The sequence below is a fragment of the Meleagris gallopavo genome, chromosome 15, assembly GCF_905368555.1.
Source record: "Meleagris gallopavo chromosome 15, MGAL_WU_HG_1.1, whole genome shotgun sequence".
NCBI lineage: Eukaryota > Metazoa > Chordata > Aves > Galliformes > Phasianidae > Meleagris > Meleagris gallopavo.
In genome coordinates, this window is record NC_139418.1 from 15,592,567 (window position 1) to 15,615,241 (window position 22,675).

The 22,675-nt window shown below is 44.1% G+C and overlaps 2 protein-coding genes across 3 annotated transcripts; both read left to right on the plus strand.

Moving 5' to 3' along the window:
• Window positions 1-333: 333 nt before the first annotated feature.
• Window positions 334-15,607, plus strand: VDAC1 (voltage dependent anion channel 1). 2 transcript variants are annotated; one of them, XM_085236530.1, is made up of 9 exons: window positions 334-357; window positions 6,436-6,505; window positions 7,076-7,125; window positions 7,705-7,857; window positions 7,947-7,999; window positions 10,006-10,233; window positions 13,181-13,331; window positions 13,827-13,884; window positions 14,655-15,607. In XM_085236530.1, exons 2-9 carry the CDS (start codon window positions 6,439-6,441, stop codon window positions 14,744-14,746), a joined length of 852 nt encoding a protein of 283 aa, XP_085092656.1. In that variant the 5' UTR covers window positions 334-357; window positions 6,436-6,438; the 3' UTR covers window positions 14,747-15,607. The 2 variants fall into 2 exon arrangements, with proteins under 2 accessions (XP_085092656.1, XP_085092655.1); XM_085236529.1 differs by lacking the exon at window positions 334-357 and adding an exon at window positions 489-623.
• A 783-nt stretch (window positions 15,608-16,390) lies between these two features.
• On the plus strand, window positions 16,391-22,194 carry C15H5orf15 (chromosome 15 C5orf15 homolog). Its single transcript, XM_085236528.1, has 3 exons — window positions 16,391-16,554; window positions 19,449-20,044; window positions 20,664-22,194. Exons 1-3 carry the CDS (start codon window positions 16,455-16,457, stop codon window positions 20,793-20,795), a joined length of 828 nt encoding a protein of 275 aa, XP_085092654.1. The 5' UTR covers window positions 16,391-16,454; the 3' UTR covers window positions 20,796-22,194.
• The last annotated feature ends 481 nt before the right edge of the window (window positions 22,195-22,675 follow it).

The following is a 22,675-nucleotide window of genomic DNA, read 5'->3' on the forward strand; positions in this document are numbered from 1 at the left end:
GCGGATTGGTGCTGCTTATCTCTGGGGAACGATCGGAACCTCCGGCAGAGCGGAGCGGCCGGGTTCCTATCTCAGCCCGGGTTCCTATCTCTGACAGCAGGGTTTTGCTGCGCTTTGTCACGGGGTGGACGTGGGTTTGGAGTCAGCCCCAGCTGAGGCTGATTCACGCCTCCAAGAGGCAGTTCTGAAAGGTGTCCAACGCCCTCAATTCACCGGAGCATCTCCACGCCCCGCGGCCGGCCGTGCCCCGGGATGCTCGCCGCCTGCTGACTCACAGCCCGCCCAGCTACCTGCGGGAACGGGAATTCCAACCCGACACAGTTTCCAGCCGGGGCTGAGGGCCGCGCTACGCCGCAGGTGCGTCCTGATCCAGCCGGGGTCGCTCGGTGCCGCTGAGTCCCGGGAAGGGCTCCCGGCTCCCGGCGCGGCTGCAGAGCCCGCCCCGTCCCGCCCCCGCCGCCCGTCCCCTCCCCGCCGTCCCCGCCCGCCGTCACGCAGCCGCCACCGCAGAGCCCGGGGAGGCGCCGGGCCGGAACAGGACGGGGTCAGGGAGAGCCGCAGCAGCCGGAGGCGGCACCGGCAGCGGAGCGCAGCGCGCGGTGCTGCCGCCGCGGCGGGGCCAGGTAGGGCGAGGGGGGTCCGGGTCGCCGGGTCACCGCGCTGCCTGCCAGCCTGGGGGGGTGAACGGCCGGCGCCGGGTGGCGGCCGATGGCGGTTCGCCTTTTTGCCCTCCGAGGCGCGTCGCAGCGGGGAATAACTGTTTTCTTACGTAATGTTCGGCACCCTGTTACGAAATCACGGCGCGGCTCCGGGGCCGTGACAGCTGAGGCCGGGCGTGGCGGAGCCCCCCGGGTCGGGAGCCGCTGCTGGGGGAGCTTTGAGCCGCGGGGCTCCCGGTGCGGCGCTGCCCGTGCGCGGAGCGAAGGTCGGCGGCCGCGCCCGGCACCTGCCCTGCCTCGCTCCGGCTGCCTGGGGACGCGGGGGGGCGGCCCGGTGGCCTCGGGTTACCCCAGAAGCCCCGAGCAGCCGAGCCGCGTCCCTTTGCCGGGTTAGTTTCTCTTGGGTTTGTTTCTTTTGGGTTTGTTCTTCGAATTCAGTTCTCGGGGTGGGGGGAAATGGCCGACTGGGAACGTGCGGGAGTCGGGTTTGCGCTGGGAGCTCTGGGCGGCTGCAGCGGGGAGCTGCGTCCGTTCTGCCTCGTCACAGCCTCGCTGGGAACAGCTCTTGCTGGAGGGTGATGGAGTCCGTCTGTCCGTCCTGAGGCGTTGGGTTTAAAAAAAAAAAAAGATAAAAATGACCGAAAGCGAAGCAAAGCTGACTCATCCTTCCTAACCCGTGCACGCTGGGGAATATTCTGGGGAATATTCGTGACGATGCTGATATGGAGCCCAATGTGGTGTGATGAGGATCAGGAGCACTTGGAGGTTTCTGCTCAGTGCAGAGGATGCTTGAGTGTTCAGGTTGGGTATCAGGAGAAATTTCCACCGGTGATGGATGAGCGTGGGCTGCCAAGGAGTGGGGCTCACCATCACCTCTGGGGTGCTCCAGAATGCAGGGATGTGGCACTTGGGGACCCGTCAGTGGGCACAGTGGGGCTGGGGTGGGGTTGGATTTAATGGTCGTAGATGATCTTTTCAACTTTAGTGATTCTGTGATTCATCTTCCTCAGAGGATTTAATCAATGTGATCTGGTCAGAGTTCCTTCCAAAAAGGCCTTACGAAGGCACCCTGCAATAATTCCTGCACCCAGCGCGCTCTGTGGGAGGCTTACACATATCCACAGTCTGCACCCTTTATTGCAGCCTGTTTGGGGCTGTGTGAGTGGGATGTGATGACATGTGGGACGTTGGCATGTGGGACATCAATGGGGTTGCCCTGGCAGCAGGAGTGATGTCCCCTTGTTCCCACGGGTTGCAGTCAGGGAGCTCCTCACCTACAAGTGCTGCAGGAAGAGAGAACCCGCGTTGCTCTTCTTTGGTGCTGGAGAAGCAAGGTGTCAAAACGTGCTGGGAGGGAAGGCGTTGTTTTAATTAGTCACCGCTATTGATGGATGTGAGGCGTTGCTGCAGAGGGGCCAGGCACCAGGGATGTGTCCATGAGCACGTTTGAGCTGTGCCCCTATGAGTGCACAGAGGGCCCTGCTGGGAGTGACAGCAGCGCTGCTCCTCTTCTGGTCTGCAGGCAGCTGAAAGGAGCTGAGAGTTACTGTCATTTTTTAATTCAATGCGCAGCATGTGTGCTGCTTCCTTCTTGCACTTTTAATGCAAACAGCAGCTACAGCAAGCTGCGGCATCCCCAACTCTGTTAAATTGATATTCATGTGTGATAGCTTAATTAGGGGTTTTGGTACAACGCTGTTCATAATTTATACCCGTGCAATTAAGAGCAGGCTCTTTCTTTCTTTAATTCTGTAAATATTAGTTCAGACTAAATCACAGTATTTACGTTTGCTTTTAAGCTGTTTATTTCCCTTCTGCTCCTGTGTTCGTTGTGCTGCAGATCCATGGCATAAATCCATCCTTAAAAACAAAATCTGCTCTATGGTTATATAGTTTGAAAGCAAAGCTGCAGTAGGAAGGCTGCGGTCCTGCAGGTGCTGTAGATCATAGCAAGGACGCTGCACATTTCACTAATACCTGCATGAATGAAGTTGCAGACTGCAGAGCTGTAAATTTGGAGCCATGATGGTCTGTGGATGTATGATGGCACAGCACAAGTCGGGGCACAAAATGTTATTGTGTATTCCATTCTGTAACGCAGAGCATCCCAAAAAACTTGTGTCTGTGCCTGACGTGGTGTGTGACCCCATGGTACCACCCAGATAATTTGTGACTTAGTTTATTTTTACGTCTCTGCAGAATTGGGATTCAGAGCACACTGCCATCATGGCTTGAATGCCTTTGAGATCTGAGTAGGAAAAACCAAACTGCAGAGCCAGCACCGGGCCCAGCAGTCAGTGCTGCCCCTGGCAGGGCAGGGAGCTGTGCCCACACTGAGCACTGTGGGTTATTGCTGATACACCATATGGGAAATGGCTGCACAGCTGCGAGACCAGAAACGTGCTTAAGAGCTACTTCATACCAAGGAATAATTTTTCTTTCCATAAAGGAGATAAATAGGAAATGTATCAGACTTTTTCTTGAGGAAGAAGACCCTCATGTGATGATACCAGCATGGTTGGTTCACAGCCTGATGCTGTTCCTCTCAGTCCATGTGTCGGAGGGATGCATCCCTTGGCATCTGCTGTGTGTCAGAGCTGTAGTGCTCATCCTCATGGGCACAGGGAGCAGAAGCATTTAGGCCTATGGTTATTAATAAAGAAATGCTGCACAGGTTCAAGTTTATTATGACTAGAGTAAGGTTAAATCCAGCCTTTTAAATTTCTTAGCCACAAATCTGATAGACTCCCATTGTCTTCCTGGAAACTCTGTCATCCATTAATTGTTCTTATTTTAAATTTTTTGAGAGCTCTTCCCCCTCATGTAAATTTCATGTTGTTGATAAGTCTGTTCGGGGAAGCATCAAGTAAGACAGTAATCTATCACAGAAATGGACTCAGATTTGCAAAGGATGCCCTGCTGGCTTGCTGTCTGTTGGGGCTGAACCAGAACCACACTGCAGACTGAAACTTTGCCATCTGTGACACTGGAAAATATTTAAACTCGTTCTGCTGGGCTGCCTTGTGTTCAGTGAAATCTTGACTAGGGCCGTGGGTGCCTCAGTCACGACTTGCATGGCAGTGTTACCCACTCAAGAAAATGGGAATATTTTACTACTTGAACATACAGTGCATAATCTCTTTGGTCTGCTTCGTGCTGGAGCTGACATTTGTGGTCACTCTGAGATATTTGCACAAGTGCAGAAGGATGAGAGCAATGATTTCATTTCACTCCTACCCTAATCTGAGTTAATGTGCTGGGATCCTACTGGTGAAAAGCAAGGGCACTTGGCCACGGCCATGCCTTGATCCTTTAAGAGTTTGAATCCCCGCTAAGCATGCTTGTCTTACAACCTGCACTCACACAGGATGTAATCAGTTTTGTTTTCCATCTGTTAAATGAGAGGCTTTGATTAGCCCTGGCAAACAGAAATAATTATTTTTGTTCTTGCTGATGTCAACAGCAAACTTAACCGGCACATGCATATTTCATCATGTTTTCTGCACTCAGCAATTTCGAGCACCTTGTTCTGTGCGTTTTACCTGATTTGCCTTACGACAGGGATTTGGCTTCCAGTATTGTCCCTTAATTATAGTAATTGCCTAAGTGGAGATCTCAGCATCTCCTGCTGTCCCATGGCAGCCGTGGCTGTGCTGCAGCCTGACCTGGCCTGTCCACCTGGCAGGCACAAACGCTCTGCTAAACCCAACCCAAACACGCAAGGCATCTGATTTTCAAGAAAATATTTTGATTTTTATGGAGTGACTCCAAGGGGCTGCTGATAAAACGTGTCTGATAAATGCCAAAATGCAGCTGGCGGAGCAGTGTGATCTAATTTTCAAATGGAGGGATTTTAGCATTTTGAATTTTTGATGATGCTAAATGGGAATATCCATCAGAGGGTTCTCCTGAGATCGGGCTGCTCTGGCTGGCAGGATACATTCCTCAGCCTTGGCGACCCATCCCTCCATCAGGGTGGGGTGACCCTATGAGTGCCCCTGAGCTCTGCCCCAGGCTGCCATCTCCAGCACGTGGTGCCGTGTTCTTGGGGACTTCAGTGGAGAGCAGAGAGTCTTCTCAGAGAAGTCTTTTAGTACTTGGTTTGTTCGTTGATTGATTTCTAAAGGCTGGTTTTCTGTTTCCAGAACCACATCTGATCCACTTTTGAAATGGTCTCTCCTGTAGAGAGCAGTGCTTGCAAACTAAATCCCAGTGTTCATGGTCCTGCAAGAAATGGAGACATTTAGGCCTAATATGAGCAGCTGAAGCTTCTTTGGAATATGCTGAGAATATAAATATAGTGTTTTCTAAATGTAACTGTTTGGCTGCTTACTCACGTGGAGTTGCAACTTACTAATGAGCTTTATCTGGACACGATGGGCCTTCTTGATGCATGCATTCAGGAAAGGTTTGGGTTGGATACTGGGAGAAATTTCTTCTCCAAAGAGTGGTGATGCATGGGCACAGCTGCCCAAGGAGGGGGGGAGTCCCCAGCATCAGGGATGTTCAGGGCTGTGGGGATGTGGCAGTGGGGGACACGGTCAGTGGGCACAGTGGGGTGGGTTGGGTTGGACTCGGTTATCTTGGAAGTCTTTTCCAACCTTAATGGCCCTGTGATTCCACGCAGGTTGTGTCCCCAGCTGAATCACTGCAGCACGCTCTCCGCTTTCAGTGCGTTCTGTGAAGATCGTTGGCTTTGTTTCAGCCACCAGATCCAGTTTGCTCCCTCTAGGATAGGGATTCCTCACTTATGCAATAGCAATATCCTGCTTTAACAGGCAACGGCTTGTTGGGCCGAGCGGCTGCCCAAAGGAATGCCTATCTGCAGCTCGTGGGGTGGTACCTGCTAAAGAGGCTGCAGGCTTTGGGCAAGGCTGCATCCCTGGAGCTCACAGCCAGCTGCTCTGTTGTGGCTGAAGGGAAGAGTTTGCTGCTTGGGTTGGCTACAATTGTGGTGCAGAGAGGGCCAGCTCTGCATGTGGTTCATCTGCTTCACTTTTATAAAATGAAGTCTTGCATAAAAAGGCAGGAGGCGTACACTACTTCACATCACTTGATTTTGCTTCCCTAGAACAAAAGAATATGGAGTTAGTTGGATTGCTCCTCTCAGGGTCATGCATGGCATCCCTTCAGTCCTCTTCTCAACAAGTTTGGTTTTTCACCAGAAAAACACTTCCAGGTCAATGGCTAAGGAGCAATTGTATCTGTTAGTAGCAATTCCAGAGTCAAAGAAAATGGAAGGTGAAGAATGACCGTTAGTTGATTTTGCTAACATCACTGTTAGCCATTTGCTGCTGTCAGTTAGGAGGGATGGGAGTTACAGCTGCTGGATGTCTGTTCTGATTACATTTGCTGAGAGGATGACCTTGGGGTTCTAATTCTTTGCATCAGAATGCATAGATCAGTTGCAAGTAACAGAAGTGTTTCCTAGAAGTTGTTTAAAAAGTTATTCATTCATGTGGTTCTACTGATAAGGGCACAACTGTTAGCCCTTTGGAGAGGCACTGACAACTTATGTATGTTTTGTTGGCTTTTATGTGTTTGTTCTACAATCTCAGTGATAAATGCATGTTTATCACTTAGCAAAAGGACAAACTCAAATCTCAGTATTTGCTGTAGCTGCTTCCTTCTGCCTATATTTAATTGATAGGTTGTGGATAGAGAATAAAACTGTCTGAAACTTAGGAATTAGGCTTTAGTTGCTTTTTGCTTAAGCAAATTAAATAAACAGCTTTCTGAACACTGTAACCATCCCCTGTTTTTTCTCCCCCCCCAGAAAATGGCTGTTCCACCTGCTTATGCTGATCTGGGCAAGTCTGCCAGAGATGTGTTCACCAAGGGATATGGTAAATAAAGCCAAAATAAGTTTCATCTTTCTCTGATTCTTGAAACTGTTACGGTTTTGTTACTTTTCTCTGATAAATATTCCACTAATTTCCATTAGAATCCAGAGTTCCCTATATCCTAGCTTCACATTGCCATGGCTGCCTGCAAAGGGAGGTGACTTATTCTTGCTTGCACAAAAATCTTCATGTTCCCTGTGGGTCTGTTGTCTGCTTTGAGAGCAAACGGGGTGCTGTATTTTGACTGTTTCCATCCATCATGAATAGGACCATTGATGTCAGTAATTTCCTAGTGAAAAAACTGCTGCTCAGTATGAATGAAGGCATTCTTACCTAGGCTGCTCCTGGTGCTGTCGCAGGGCAGCAGGGCTGGTGCAGGCAGTGCTGTCTGAAGGCAGTGTGAGCTGTGTAAGCTGCTGCCTTACAACCTGGGATTCAGCATCTGTACCCATGTTGTGGTTTTTGTTTTATTTTGATAGTTCACAGCAGATTTAGAGAGGAGCTTTGAGGAGTAAATCAGACGTGCTTTTCAAATTAACTTGCATATAATTCATGTTTTTCTTCATCTTCTAGGTTTTGGGTTAATAAAACTTGATTTGAAAACAAAATCTGAGAATGGACTGGTGAGTGTGGGCAGGGACTGAAATCCCAAACGTGGCAGTGTTCCTATGTTTGCCCTTTTTAAAAATAGAAATGTCTCCCTTGCTCTCCCCATATCAGCTTTCAGATACTATAGCCCTGCAAGTTACCATGCCATTATGGTGCAGTTCTGTGCAGGACCTGGAGCAGGTGCTGCAGGGATGTGCTGCTCTTCTTAGCACACACTTAACACATACAGTGGCAATGAAATCGTGTGTTGGAGCTGATCTTTAGAGCATCTCTGTGAAGTACTTGCAGCTTTGTGTGCCCGTTCACAGGTACAGCTCACACACTGAGCTCTCAGGCCGGCTGCTAATGCTGTGTTATACTGATGCTAAGAGTCTTCTCCTCTCTGCCCCACGTCCTTCAGCAGCAGTGCTTCTTTCCCCTGACGTTTCTGCGGGCATGTTGATATTAATGACTTGCAAACATGTTCTTAAGTCTTTGAGAAAGATGCAGATCTTATTGTCCCAAATTACGATGGCTAATAACTCTACAAGGATCAGTAATCGCATGAGTACAAAAACCAGAGTGATGCATATAACTTTCTTTTTCCTCTTCAGGAATTTACAAGCTCAGGTTCAGCAAACTCAGAAACGAGCAAAGTCAGTGGTAGCTTGGAAACCAAATACAGATGGGTGGAATATGGACTGATGTTCACAGAGAAGTGGAACACTGACAACACGCTGGGAACTGAGATCACTCTTGAAGATCAGGTAACTTTTGGCTTAAAACGTGCAGCTTCCAGATTCATTGTGACAATGTCTGATTAGAAATCCAACCAGTGAATTTCTTTTCTGTTCAGCTTGCACGTGGCCTGAAGCTGACTTTTGACTCCTCCTTCTCACCTAACACTGGGTAAGATGTTAGTAAGCTTCAGAGACACACACACACAAAAAGCTTTTTTTGGTTCTGTTTTAGTCTTCCAAAATACTGTCGTCTTTACTCTTTCTGTTGACCTAAGACATCAAGGCATTTAATAGTCTGCCTATGCACAATGAAATCTTGTATATTTAACTTGTATATTTCAAGTCTCGCCTGGACGCCTACCTGTGCGACCTGGTGTAGGGAACCTGCTTTGGCAGGAGGGTTGGTCTCGATGATCTCTAGAGGTCCCTTCCAACCCCTACAATTCTGTGTGATTCTGTAACTCTTGTAATGAACAGTCGCTCTCTAAACCTAACTTTGAAATGCAGTAACTTGGAAATTACAGTCAGAATCAGAAGGAAAGGTTTTCTTTCTGCCCCTGTTGCTTACTTCTGGCCATGTCAGAAAATGAGTGCTTCGTTCCTGCCTGAATAAAAATGCCAGACAAATCAGCAGCAGTAATGCAAAGCTTAACAAGCTCCACAAGCCAGTTGGCCGTGGCTCTAATGGGTCGACACAGTAATTGGGCTCTTTTCCCAAGCTGAATTTGTTATCTGAGTTCCTGCTGGCTGCAGAGTGCCGTGGTGCTGGACCCTGCGATTGGATGTCATAGTTATGTGGGCCAGGGGGATTAAGCAGCAGCTGTAGGGCTGTATGTTGGTTTATTTTTTTTTTCTTCCCCTTTTGATTATCTTTTTGCAATCAGTGCTGCCAGTGAGCCAAAATGGTCTGTTCTGAGCTGCTCAGAGCTGCAGTGGCTGCAGTCCCAATGGAAGCTTCATCCTGCCTGAAATGTCATGTTCCCCACTGCCAACTGCTTGCTGCCCATTCTTTATTCTGAATTAACTAGGTGTTTTTGCATTTGTCAACCAGAACAGTCTCCAGTTTTTGTTGATAATTATTTCTTAGCTTCTGCAGTAATTGCAGGCAAGCTAATGCTAGCATTTCTGGGACTCCTGCTCTTCATAAATTCCTGAGTCAGAAATAATAATTATTATAATAGAGAGCAATCTCTATACAGGTCTGATACAGCGTGTGTTTTGCAGATCTTGGTGGCCCCTTCTGCTAGCTGAAGTGGGCAGTTGATTAGAAATTTCTTATCAGCCTTACTTTTCTGAAAGGATTTCAGTAAATCATAGAATCATAGAATCACCAAGGTTGGAAAAGACCTAAAAGATCATCCAGTCCAACCGTTTGATTTGGTCAAAGAAAGAAGAGACATGAAAAAAGAAAAGCAAACAAAACAACCAACAAAACAGCCTTAAAGAAGAGCAGCTGAATGTTACTCCTGCAGTGTGAGGATCTGCTCCATTGATGTAAGCTGTCATGAGGACACACGAGCAAGCACTGTCCTGGCCAATGGTCTCAAAGAAGGAAGTGACTTGGGAAATTTTATTTCTGCAATTAGCTTTCTTATGGCTGTAAGCATGGAGTGCTATAACGCATCATAAGGAGGAAAGGGGGCTGTCAGAGCCACTGAAGCAGCCTGCTTCCTTAGCAGCTGAGACCTTCCCCTGGGAAGCTGGAGGCCAAAAAGTGGTTTGTTGTTGTCTGTCAGAATAAATGAAATTATGCAGTAACCAGGATTGCCTAAAAACTGTTTGTCTGGGACAAAAGGTGAACTGCTTTTGTCTGCGGCAAACCTGTGAACTGTTAGTTTCTGTGATTCCCTTGTCAGTCCTAAGCTACTGAGAAATCAGTTTGTGGTGAGGATTTGTTTTTGTCACCTCAAGTCTGGCAAATTGTGCTGCTGCTCAGCAGAACGCAGCTCAGAAGGGCTTAGAAAAGCACCGCAGTGCCTGTGATTGCATGTACTTATCTGGAGATGAATGCATTTTTTTCAAATGTGAAATCTAAGGAGGTGATGTATCGGGACTCTCCAGGTTTGTATACTTTGTCTTCACAATCTGTTACATGGAGTTAAAGTAACTGATTTGATTGAATTATCACCTGAGAGTGCCTTTCCAAGGATGTGAGATTGTTTCCTTTTGCTTTAGGAAAAAGAGTGCTAAAATTAAGACAGGATACAAAAGGGAACACATCAACATGGGCTGCGACATGGATTTTGATATCGCCGGTCCTTCGATACGTGGAGCCCTGGTGCTTGGCTACGAGGGCTGGTTGGCAGGTTACCAAATGACTTTTGAGACAGCAAAGTCCAGAGTAACCCAGAGCAATTTTGCTGTTGGCTACAAGACTGATGAGTTCCAGCTTCACACTAATGTGTAAGTATTGGAGGATGGGCATTAAAAAGAATTTAAGAGGATTTTGATGCTTCCAGAACAGTGATGGGGCAGAGTTTCAAAACTGGAAAAGAGGGAGAAGTGGCTCTGACATTGCTTCTTCATTTGGGATGGCAAGCTGAGTTTTGCAGTTGCGTTAGCTTTCCACATGTATGTGGGTGCATCCATAGACCATCCTTCTGACATACAATGACTTCTGAAATCTCTTGGTGAAATCATAAAACAAATGGGTTTGAAAAATATTGTTCATGAATGTTGAAGTAAAAGCAGTGCCTCCCTTTTGCACACGTAAAAATTGAACAAACTGCAGTGGTTTGATCTGTAGAAGGAGTTTAATCAGAAGATGACAGTAACAGACAAAGGGGATCCAGTGGAAGAGATATGGACTGGTTTAGTTTCAAGATTGGAAGGGATATGATTGAAAAGTTTGCTTTAGTATTGCAACTCCTCAACTCCTAATCTGTATACACAAGCATTTGTGTTTTCTGAATGTCTGTGCAGAGAGAAACCAGGATTAACTTCCTCAAAAACGTAATTTTTGTGCCTTCTGTTCCTCTTAAAAAAGCAAGTAATGTCTTTAGTAAGAGAGGCTTTTTTTTTTTTTTTTTTTTTGATTAGGCAATCCCTACTCCACCCCTTTACCACTCCCTTGGGTAACTGCATATTTTGCATGTAGCAGAGCTGTTGCAGGCTGTTCCCATTTCAGGGCTGAACAACTGTTCTGCTTTCCTGGAGCTGCTGCTTCAAAGGCTGTTTTGCAGAGATCTGTTTTAGGGAGCTGCTTTACAGAACAATTGAACCTTCACAGCCCAGGCAGCATGTTTGAAGGACTGCCAAAGCACAAAAATGTGGGCAGAAAACTTTCATCACACCAATACAAGGGGTCCCCCTCCACTCAGCAGTTATGAACTATTCCTTCAAGCATAATGCCTTTCAACTTTGTTACGCTGTAGTAGTTCAAAACATTGTGTTATTGGCTTTTGCTATAAAATGCAGTAATTGCTATTACTCCTGATTAAAAAAACAGTAGAAAATAACATCAGAGCATTACAGTGGGACCTGAGCCCCTGCTGCTGTTCCTTGGATCCCTGACGGTCTGTTATTAAGTCATTGTTGCTAGGAGTGGATGATGAATCATCTTCAAGAGGATGCCTTGTTTCCTTGTTTAGCATTCATACTAAATGTAAATGTGTGATACGAACAGAAACCTTAATTGATATTAATGGCTTAGCTAGGTGCTTATGGCATGTTTCAACTTTGAAGCGTGTAAAATCCAGGAAACTGTCGTATTTGGAATTTGCATGACTGGCGTGCTGGGTCATTATATCTAGACAGCTCAGTGTATCAAAAGGACGCTGTGGCATGGGAGATGAATGAACTAGGTGGGGCTTGAAGCATCGCCTTCTGTTCTGCCTGCTTCACAAAGCAGCCAGGGGCCTGAGCAAGTTGCTTTTCTTAATGGTGCCTTAATATCTGCATTTCCATAGAGGGGTAATGTTTTTGATCTATGTATGAAAAGTGTTATTACTATTACTAGAATTAAAAAGAGCTTTGATTTTTTTTTTTTTTTTTTTTAAATAACTTTAAAATAATGTAATAATTCATGATAACTAAAGGGAGGCAGGGCTGGATAATTTCTAGTTTTAAATATGATTTTCCTCACTATTGGAGCATAGCTCAGACCGCCCCCCCCTAATGTTGCAGGTCAAGACAGAGCTGTATGGGAACCTTGCACAAAATCTGCCTGTGTAACCAGCTCTCCTCAGTCCTTTTTAATTCCTCCTTTTCTTGAGAGCCAAGCACATGCAGTTATATGTGAGCTTCAGTCTTATCTGAAGTAAGTATTGTAGCCTTTTTCTGGAAGAATTGCTCTGACAGTTTAAAAAGCTGCTGCTATTGCTTCAACTTTGAACTGGGCTATCACTGTGCAACTGTTCTGAACTAATGTACGCTGTGCCAAAGAGGTAAAAGTGGAAAGATTCTAAAGCTGCTTTTTAAAATCACTGATGGTTTGCTATTGTTCAGTAATTGAAGCCCATTTATTTCATAATTTAGAAATAATAATAGGTATTTATCTGCAAAGATCTTGTGGTTCTGTGCAATATATTTGTGTCCTCTTTTAAGAAAATGAGCTACAATGGAAGTTCAGATGCTCGCTTGTTTAGAGGAACTGCAGTGCTTATACAAATTATTTGTTCCCGTTTTTATCATCTGGATGCTGTAAGGTTTTGCACTCAATTTACCTCAGTTTATTCCCTATGTGTCCCTGGTGTGAGCAGTAACTGGAAGTTCTGCTGCTCAGTAGCCAGACTGTGGGCTGCCATCATTCCGTGGTTGGCTACAGCTCTCTGCAAACCCAAATGAGTTTCATTTCAGTTTCAAGTCCAGAGACTTCTATAATGCAGATATACCACAAAGGCCATTAAATGTGATGTTCATTTGTAAGAGCTGATGGACTCGGAAATTAAATTGGCCCCTCCAGTTGTGATGCAGTTCATCTGTGTCAGGTAAAAGCACGCTGACGAGGCGCTGTGATGGAGGTGCAGCCTCTTCTGGGCACCAGGAAGGTGCATGTTTGGGAACACAATTATAGAGAATAAAAAATCTTTTTTCTACAAAGATTCCTGTCTACAGAGCAGGGAAAATGGGAGGCTGACATCGTTATCATTAATTTATTTTTGATAGTTTGTCATGTTTTTTTTTTTTCCTTCATACATTGCTTGTTGAAATATGGTAACCTTCAATGAATTTATGCATTTAAAAATGACTTCGTAACCAATCTGGCCAAAATCTTTGTTGTTACAGAGAGATTAAATGAGGTGCAAGTGAATGTTCTACAAATAGAGATCTAACTGGGGGGGAAAAAAAAAAAAAAAAAAAAGATTGCTTTGGGATACAGTTTAAACCTAGACTGCTGTGTTCCTTCCAGGAATGATGGAACAGAATTTGGAGGCTCCATTTACCAGAAGGTGAATGATAAACTGGAAACTGCTGTGAATCTTGCTTGGACAGCTGGTAACAGCAACACTCGCTTTGGAATAGCAGCCAAGTATCAGATTGACCCAGATGCCTCTTTTTCTGTGAGTGCCATACACGGACATTTATAAGCATTCAAAAGTAGCTTCTTGTAGTAGAAATGTGAAGCAACTTTACATCAATGAGTAAAGAGTTTTGAGGCAATTCCATGGTATGTGCCAACTCTATTGCCAATTCGATTGGCACATGCCTCTACTTGTCTCTCTTTTGGCCACATGAGAGCACAATTATTGGATTTCCCTTGAAACTGATACAGAATGTTTTATCATATTTATTGGGCACTGTTCTGAGAAATTTTCAGTCCATATTTTTGAAAAAATTACAAATGTGATCAACAAAAGCACAGTTTACAGTGACTGTAGATTAGTTGATTTGGGGTTTAAATTACAGCAAAAGTTAACTCTAGATTATTTTTTTTTGTGTGTAATTTGAAGCATGAAATTATTTATGCATTTAAAAGGCTTTACTTAATTTCCAAGTGGGAAGGATTTTGAAGAAAGATAACAAATTATTTACATGTGGTATTTTTCTCCATTAAGGCTAAAGTGAACAACTCCAGTCTGATTGGACTGGGATACACTCAGACTTTAAAGCCAGGTAAGTCTATGCAGAAGAAATTCAGAGATCAGTAAATAGTATTTCAGTCTTGAAATATCAGAGAAGCTTTTTGCAACGTATGTGGTTGGTTTTGTAACACTGCTGTTCTGTATGGTGACCCAGTGGTGAACTTTTCCACAGACTGCTCTGTTAGTTTGGGATGTCTGTTGGAACCAGAATTGCTAGACCAACAACCACTGACCATCAGATACTCTTTTGTAGACACCAAGTCCTGTCACTGAGTTTCTTTGCTTGAAAATGTGATGTTCCCATGGCCTGCTGGTCCAGGGAGAAGGCAGTCTAACAGATGCCCAAGTGGTTTTAATGCAGTCTAAAAAATCTGCTGCCAGAATACCAAGCAGGTTGATTTCTACATCAGACATGGCTCAGGGCTTTTCATCCCAGTGTTTTAAAGAGGTGTAGAAAGGTGAATAAGTGTCAAGGTCCCAGTTTTTCATTATACCTGAGTCTAAAATTAGATTCATCTGTAGGCCGCTAGCAGTGAACTCACTGAGAGCTGTAGTTATTTGAAATGATAAAAAGTAAATTCTATCACTGTGGTTTGTTTTATCCTAAGTTTGAGAATTCAGGAAGATTTAATATTTGCAGACTGTTTGAAAAAGTCCAGACGTTAAATGGCTAGCTGCCAAATTAAACGAATGCAGCCACTCAGTAAATTACAGCAGCAACACAGATATTGCAGTTACTGAATGTAAAGCTCATTCCAAGTTTTAACCATTGTTTTTCCTCTCACTTCTCTCTATTTGCAGGTATCAAGCTGACATTGTCAGCTTTGTTGGATGGCAAGAATGTCAATGCAGGTGGTCACAAACTTGGTCTAGGATTGGAATTTGAAGCATAAGAAGAGATTTTACAATCATTAATTTGAAAATACAGCATAGTTACCTTCAGAATATAGTGTACCTTTCAATGTTGTATGTCTGGGATGCAAGTAATGCTAAATATCAGTCCTGCTAGTCCTGGTTAAAGACAGCTAAGCTTTAAAATGATGTTTCAGAAATGGAGACAAAAAGCATTCTAAAAAGTCCGAATTCCAGGCTTTTATTTTGTTTTGGGATGTTATTGCCCACCTTATCTGTCAGCTGCCGTGTGATAGCAAATAGGAGGATATTATTACCTTTACTAACATATTGACTGCACAAGGAATATGTTAGTGTGATACAAGAACTGTTATGTTGAGAATCGCAGACCACTGTTGTACTGTTAATTCTTGCAAAATGTTCTGACACTTAAGGCCTCAATTCACTGTGGAATGTGCAAAACTTGCCTGAAAAAAGGGATTATTTTTTTGTCCTGATGGATGTTTCACAACTGGTTTGTCTCATTTGGTTCTTTTACACCTACAGCTGTCTCCAGAACGCTTTAGGTTGTCTACTTTGTGTAACTGCTGCCGAGAAGGTTTGATGTGACTCAGCCAATACTACTTGTCCTGTGCTGTGGTTCCTTTCCCTTGCACTGAATGGAAAGCTTGTAAGACAGGGCCATAATCAGGGAAGAGTGTTTGTAACTGCAATCACATAGTTGCATCACTAAATTTAAAATGGACTTTTGTTTTATTACCACTTTTTTTTAGCAACTAAATGGGTACGTTTTTAGAGTCTTCCATTTTGTGTGGAAATAGACCCCAAAGTGCTGTACCTGACACTACTAAAACTGGATACAAAAAAACCAAACCCAACTTGAATAAAATATTGAAATATCACCTTTTACTTTGACTTTGTGTATTAACTGTGCTGATGGTTTTGTATTTTTTTTTTTTTTTTTTTTTTTTTTGGATCTGCAGGGAGATTGTCAGCAGTTTAGTGCTTTTTTAGGTAGCACATGTTAAAGAACTCAGAAAATACATGAATTAAAAATTGGGAGAATCACCAAAATATACAGAGTATGAGAGGAGGAATGAGCACCAGCTGTTTGGTCTTCAGAGTTGTCTTTTTTTCTTATGCATTAAGAGAAATAAGGGTTCTTTTCACCTTCTCAGGCTTTCTGCCCAGTCTTGGCTGCCTTGCATGAAAGCTGACTGGTGCCCGTGTGGAATGGCTTAGATCATTCAAACGTGATAATACGGTTCTATCACCTATGAACAGCTGGGTGAAGCAACAAGCAGGTGATTCAGGGATAACCAGAAGTTACTGAGGGCGTTGTTACAATGCCCTTGAAATACTCGTCAGGGTTGGGGCATCCACCCCCAGCTGCCATGGCTGTCACTGGGGATAACGGCGGGCGGTTATTTCCCTCCTATTTAAAGTCCATAAATCCGTCTGGTGTTTCTGGGGGCAGCGCGGGGCCATGTTGCTTCCGAGGGCAGCGGCCCAGCAGAGCCTGCGCCCTGACTCCGTCCTCCAGCTGAGGTTAGGGCCAGCCCTACTCCTGCCAGCGCCGGTATCTGCCATTCCGGCTGCGACAGCCCGACCGCCGCGGGACAGCGCTCCCCAGAGCGCATGCGCAGTGGTTTTCACATCCGGTGCGCAGGCCTTCATTCCTGCGCATGCGCGCCTTCCTCCCTGCGTGGGGGCGGTGCTGTCGCCACGTCTGTGGGGGTGCCCGGCAAGATGGCGGCCGCCGGTGTTGCGCGCTCCTTGGCGGGCCGCGCGATCTGCCTCGTCCTTCTGTGCGGCTGGGCCGTGGCGGCGCGCGGCCTGCAGGCCTTCGGTGAGCTCGGCAGGGGGTGGGCGGGCCTCTGCGGCGGCTGTGTGGGGGCGAGGCGGTGCTGTGGGCGGACGCCCGGCCGTGGTTCGTTGTTTTTCTTCTTCATCACGTTCACATTCAGCACATTTCGACCTAAAAATCGGCTCGGTTCCGTCCGACCCGCCGGCTGCAGCGTCCATTCCGTGCTCCTGCCGTTACTGCTTTCCCGACGGTTATTTTCCCGTGTGCCGTAAGCTTTCCGCGCTGTGCCGTTAATCCCGCTCTGCCTGCTTCTGCTCCTCTCCCCGCTGTTCTTCGTGCGTAGCACGCTCCGAAAGTTCTGCCTCCCGTTTATTTCCGTGGAAACGACCACAGATATCCCCAAAACAGCAGTTCTTCCCCACAGCCACCACCGTTAGCTGTGCGTTTTTGCCAGTAATGAACGAGGAGCTGCATGTGCCACAGCTCTGCAGCAGTGGAGGTGACTGCAGTGCCCAGCTAGGATGCTCTGTGCTCACAGCCCGGATTGGGATCCAGGAATGCTCCTCAGGCAGCAGGGAATGCTGGTGGGTGGGAAGGTTGGACCTTTACTGCTCCCCCACCACCATCTGCCTCTGATGGCTTGGGCTGACATCATAAAATAGGAGGTGTGACCTTTGGAGCAGCATTCGTAAAGTTTGTATTGTTCTGCTGTTGTCTCTTGAACCTGCAGGCCAGCTTCACCAATAAGATGTGTTTCAAAGGCAGTGAATTGCTGTTTGTTTTAGGTGGGCTGCTGCTTGGGTGGTGAAGAGAGCACCTGAAGGACAGAACAGCGCTGTTCTGCACCTTTCTGTGATTACTTTCCTGCCCCATTGCTGCAGTGTCCCCACAGCTGCTCTGCCTGCCTGATGGGTTGGGAATAATGGAGGAAGTGGCTCAGGGTGTGGAACAGAAAACTATAGGAAACAAAGAGTTTTTACTGCCAGAAGCCACCTTGCTTTCTAAGAAGTAAATTTCCCTGGAAGTGAGTTGTAACCCTGTCAGATATCTTTGCAAGCAATGTTTGCTAGTTCATCTGTCAGCACTGTTAAACATTAATATCTATTGCTGAAGATAAGGCATCTCTGGAGCCAGGCACCATGTCTAATGTCATCGGACAGTGTTGTGTAACTGCAAACAATGCAACCACCTGTTATAGTGCCAAATAGTTTTGAGTGGATATCATCAATTAGTGCTGGTTTCGGTGCTAAGCTTGCCACTCCTGTTAAAGAGCCAAAATTTTTCAGGAATAAGAGGAAGTTATTCCTTCTCGCTTGTTTGTGATCAGAATAGGTGTAGAAAATAAAGCAGTGTTCCTTGCTTTGCTGATCAGGTCCTTAATAGCATGTATATTTTAATTTGATGCAAGTGACCTTCCAAAGAATTAACTGAATGTGACTATATTTGGGCTCTGACATCACAGTCCGGAGATGTGGAGGTGTTACTGGACAGTTGTTGACATGCTCTTCCTATGGGAAAGGTACAAAGAATCTGTATCTGCTTCCCTCCTGCTCTTCCTTCTGGGTGAGCACTTAGATGAGAAATGTTTGTGAACTGTTCTCTTCGTTTCCCTATCTAATGAAAGAAGCAGATTTTGGAGAGAGAGAGATGTTCATCAAAATTACTTAGTTCAAAAATTGGAGTGGAGTATTTGTAGAGAGAGATTTTTCTTCCTTTTCTGAATGAGAGACAAATAGTCATAACTAAATAATTTGCATCCAGTGTATTTTCTTGTCTCTGTGAAGTTTTAAATTGAGTAAATTAATAACACTGATTTGTCTGTTAAAAGCCAACTAGCTATAAATGTGAGACTTTCCTTGCAGCTGCCTTTCCTCATATTTATCTCCACATGTGCAATTAGCTGGTTTGATTCCTGGGAGGAGAGAAGAGTTCTCTAAGCTTGTCTTCTACAAGAGCTGAACAGTCAATGGTGATGTTCTGGTTTGGACTAATAATTTCTTCAGCAATGACAAGTATTTTAAAGCAGCTGATTTGGAGCTTAAGCCTTGAGAAACCATCATATCTGGTTCACATGGGATGAGTGAGTCTTCTCTCTTCTGTGGTTGATTAAAGGGTAATTCATGCTAGAAAAAGGTGCCATACAAACAAGAAGTGGTGTAACTGATCCTCTGTAAATATATGTATACATGAATAACATGATTCAGTATCCCCTGAATAATATTTTACTTGAGAATAACTTGACACAAGCAATTGGCTCAGTGCTTCATTTCTAGAATCTGTAACTTTCTGGTGAGGCAGGGAGCACCTCAGGAGCACTTAATGGAAGTCTTGTTCCTTGTTCTTTTAAATAAAGTTGGACGTGCCAAAAATACAAGGCAAGTATGGTTCTCCAATTGAGAGGCCTGCTGAAATTCTAAAATATTTCTTCACTTTTAAGGTGCCTCCTTGATTTGAATCTGGGAGTTTATAAGCAGTCATTTTTTTTAATTCTAAAAAGAAATAAATAGAAAAGAGCAAACAGGTCAGGTTTACAGAGTGTTACTTCCTGATTCAGATCTCCCTGGTGATGAACAGCTGTGGTTGTAGGGAAAGTGGTAACCAAGTGATCAAGTCTGTACAAATCTACAAGGCGAGCGAAGACACATCTCTGACCTTCCAAGTCTGGGAAATGGGCACGCTGAATTTGGCACACGTGTCCAGTATGTGTTATTATATAACTCAGGTTATTGTTCTTGTCTCACTTAAGGCTTCTCTTTTGAAGTTGCTGAAGTGCAGGATTGTATATTTCTGTGTATGAATTTGTAAAGGTTTGTGGTATGAAATCTATCCTGCCTGTCTTTGTAAGATTTTTTTCTTCTGTGCCTGCAGTAATTTCTGATTACAGTTGAAGTTAGTGCCTTGTCCTTAATATTGACTGTTTCTCATCTCTTTCTCAGATGCTGTGAGAACAGAACTGGTTCAAAATACTTCTTCTGGAAATGAGAATGAAACACTAAGCAGCTCCCAAAATTTGACAGACAACTGGCAGAGTGTAACCCCAACAAAAAAAGAGACAAGCCCCACAACAGCTAAAATCAGTTCTGTCACCATAGGAAAACCATCCACAGCAAAAGATGGTTCTGTGCCGTACGTTTCTCGTGTGGTGACTGTTAGTCCTGTATCTCAGGTGGATGTTGATGCTTCTGAGGATACTAAAATTGAGGAGGAAGACCTTCTGACAGATTTGAAAGATGCACTGAATAGTTCACCGCCCATAGAAAAAGAAATTCTGGATTCAGATGGAGATGACTATGATACTTTCGAAATGACATCAAATTCCAGGTACAACCCAGACCTCCTCGAAATGCCAGAAGATGATGACTCTGACACCATCAGCAATTATAATGAGGAGATCAAGTCGCTGGATGAAAAGATCAAATATGTGTCTGTCTCTGGGTTGGAAGAAGAAGAGGACAGCCATTTCTTTTTTCACCTGGTTATAGTTGCCTTCTTAGTAGCTGTTGTTTATGTCACCTATCACAATAAGAGGAAAGTAAGTGTGCTTTGAAAGGTTGAGAGAAATGACTTCAGGATTTAAAACAAAGTTGTATTGCTTTCTAAACTGTTTTAGCTTTTTGAGCTTAGCTTTTTGGAAAATGAAATCTTTGATCACTTAACTTAGTTGTGCTACCAACGTGCAGATTGTTACTGTCATTTTTATCTCTATAATGAAAATGAATTTGAATCAAGCATTTTAGATTGGAAAATGAAATGATAGCATTGATAATCAGTTCATGTTGAACAGTGGTAGTGTGTATTACTGAGTTCCAGACATAGGAGCTGAGCGAAGCAGCGTGAAGGTGATTCTGGTATTGCACAGGATTATAAACAGTGCATGCACTACCACTGATGCTACACAAATATCTGTACTGAAGGAATTATGGGCTGAGTGCTGTGTTTTGCCAAACTGCAACTGAATTTGTCAGCAGGTGACTTGATGGCATGGATGCTGTGAAAATGTCTGACTCTCGTGCTGTGTTTTATAGCAGCAGTAATATCGTTGCCAGGATAACTCAGTAGTGCTGTGGTGTGAATACAGTTGTTAAGCTGGCTGTCAAAACCAAAATGCTTCTCCATATCACAATGTAAATTTGGACTTTTTTTTCTTTCAGATCTTCTTATTGGTCCAGAGCCGAAGATGGAGGGATGGGCTGTGCTCCAGAACAGTAGAATATCATCGTTTAGATCAAAATGTTAATGAAGCAATGCCTTCTCTGAAAATTACTAATGACTACGTATTTTGAAAGCACTGTGATTTGAGTTTGCTCAACTTATCACTCTTTGCCTGCCTAGTCATGTAATGATATCCAGGTATTCTAAACATGCCACTTGTACTGAAGTGAGAGGTAGTCTCTTGGACCTGGATGCTTTTGAGATTAAATCTCATGCAGGGTCAATGGCACACGCGTCTGTTTGCTACTTTGGTCAGATTTTAGATCAGCTGTAGAGATGCAGTTTAATAATTAGTGCTGTTTCCATTCATTAAGCTTCTTCATTTCTGTCTGGAGTAATCTTAATACCAATCAAAAAAAAAAAGGCATAAAATATTTTAGGTCTAATAAATTAATGAGTTTGGCATCACTAAATCAAATTAATATCTCTTTGCTAATCACTTATATGGCTCATAAATCTTGCTATATTGCAACCTTAAAATACAATTGCTTTTTCCCGTGCTCAAATTCTGATGCTGCAGATCTTTCATCTTGTCTTTTTTGGTTCTGTTCTTGCTTTGCATAGCTTGATCCTATTCTAGGCAGAATAGCTGGAATGACAGCTTCGCAATTTCTGTATTGTATTTCTGCAAATCATTTAAAAATAATTATGTAGAAAGCATTTGATTTCAGAATTTACATATTGCAAAATGTTCCTGATCTGTGAGAAGGCGTGCAGCTTCGTGACTGTCCGACTGATATTAACGACTATTTTCCTTTGAAATTAATGAATGGAAAATAAGCCTTGTTCAATAAACTGAACTAAAATAGAGATAGTTGACAGGCTTCCAATACAGCAAAGCTTTCTGTTGAATTTTAAATCCTTTGGGGAAAAAAGGTCTGTGGTTTGTTCTGTTATAAACAAGAGTGGGCTGGGAGAGTAAGAATGCTTTGTTTGTTATTCTGACCCAGGTAACAGGCAGATGGAAATAGCAGTGTGAGACTGCAGGTCTGTAGCCAGCAACTCTCCTATTTACACAGCAGTGCAAAGCAAGTTAGTGGTACGGTAGGGTGGTCTGTTTTGTTTAAACCTTGTCTTTTCTACTTCCATTATTTATGTTTTCATGAGTTGTAAAATATAAAATCGTAGTTTTCTGTACATTCTGTTGGTGATTTTGCAAGTTGATAAATATGTAAATAACGACGGGACGGAACCCCAGAATTATGACTGGGTATTCAAGTAGTGATGTACCATTTTGGGAAAAGAAAGAAAAGATTTGCAGCTGTTGGCATGAGGAACCCAAAGGCACAATCCTGCCTTAAAAATGAAGTGCTACAAATTGTAATTTGCTTTGTTTAATAACCACCAGAAAGTAAAGTACAGACAAAAATACCCCCAAAATCTTTTCTTGCAGTATTTTTTATCATATTTGGACTTGTATCACTTAGTATTTTTCAATAAGGTTTTTAAAATAAATGACAATAATAAGTTTGTGGGTTTTTTTGTTTTTGTTTTTAAATCTTACCTATTTCACTACTTTTATACAGTACCTTATGATAGCGAACTTGCTTCAACTTGGGATTGGGCAGCATATCCAGAGTCATATTTTGTTAGTGGTGACTTTGCTCTGTGTTGGGGCGCTTGTGTTCCTTCCAACAAACACACAGTTCTTAAAATTTAAATAAAAACTAGCACTTTTGCTGGAGGAAGAAGTGCACAGCTAACAGCCACATTGCTTGGTGTGAGCTTCTTAGGGGAACTTCTCACAGGTCTAACCTGGAGTCAGTTACCAAACCTGCTTCTTTGCAGTTTGCTTTGCTGCCACTGCAGTGTATTTTGGAATAGTCTTCTGTGACAACACTCACCCCACAGCTTTGGTGCAGTGAGTTGCATCTGCCTGCATTTAGGCCACCTTGGCTGTACTGCTGAAGGTAATATATTCTCTTTTGTAAAGGCCGTTTATCTGTCTTTG

Coding starts and splice junctions, on each gene's coding strand:
- C15H5orf15 (XM_085236528.1), top strand. CDS start 16,455: ATGGCGGCCGCCGGTGTTGCGCGCTCCTTGGCGGGCCGCGCGATCTGC. Junction 16,555..19,448: donor GCGCGGCCTGCAGGCCTTCG/GTGAGCTCGGCA, acceptor TCTCTTTCTCAG/ATGCTGTGAGAACAGAACTG. Junction 20,045..20,663: donor CCTATCACAATAAGAGGAAA/GTAAGTGTGCTT, acceptor TTTTTCTTTCAG/ATCTTCTTATTGGTCCAGAG.
- VDAC1 (XM_085236530.1), top strand. CDS start 6,439: ATGGCTGTTCCACCTGCTTATGCTGATCTGGGCAAGTCTGCCAGAGAT. Junction 6,506..7,075: donor TGTGTTCACCAAGGGATATG/GTAAATAAAGCC, acceptor TTCATCTTCTAG/GTTTTGGGTTAATAAAACTT. Junction 13,885..14,654: donor CACTCAGACTTTAAAGCCAG/GTAAGTCTATGC, acceptor CTCTATTTGCAG/GTATCAAGCTGACATTGTCA.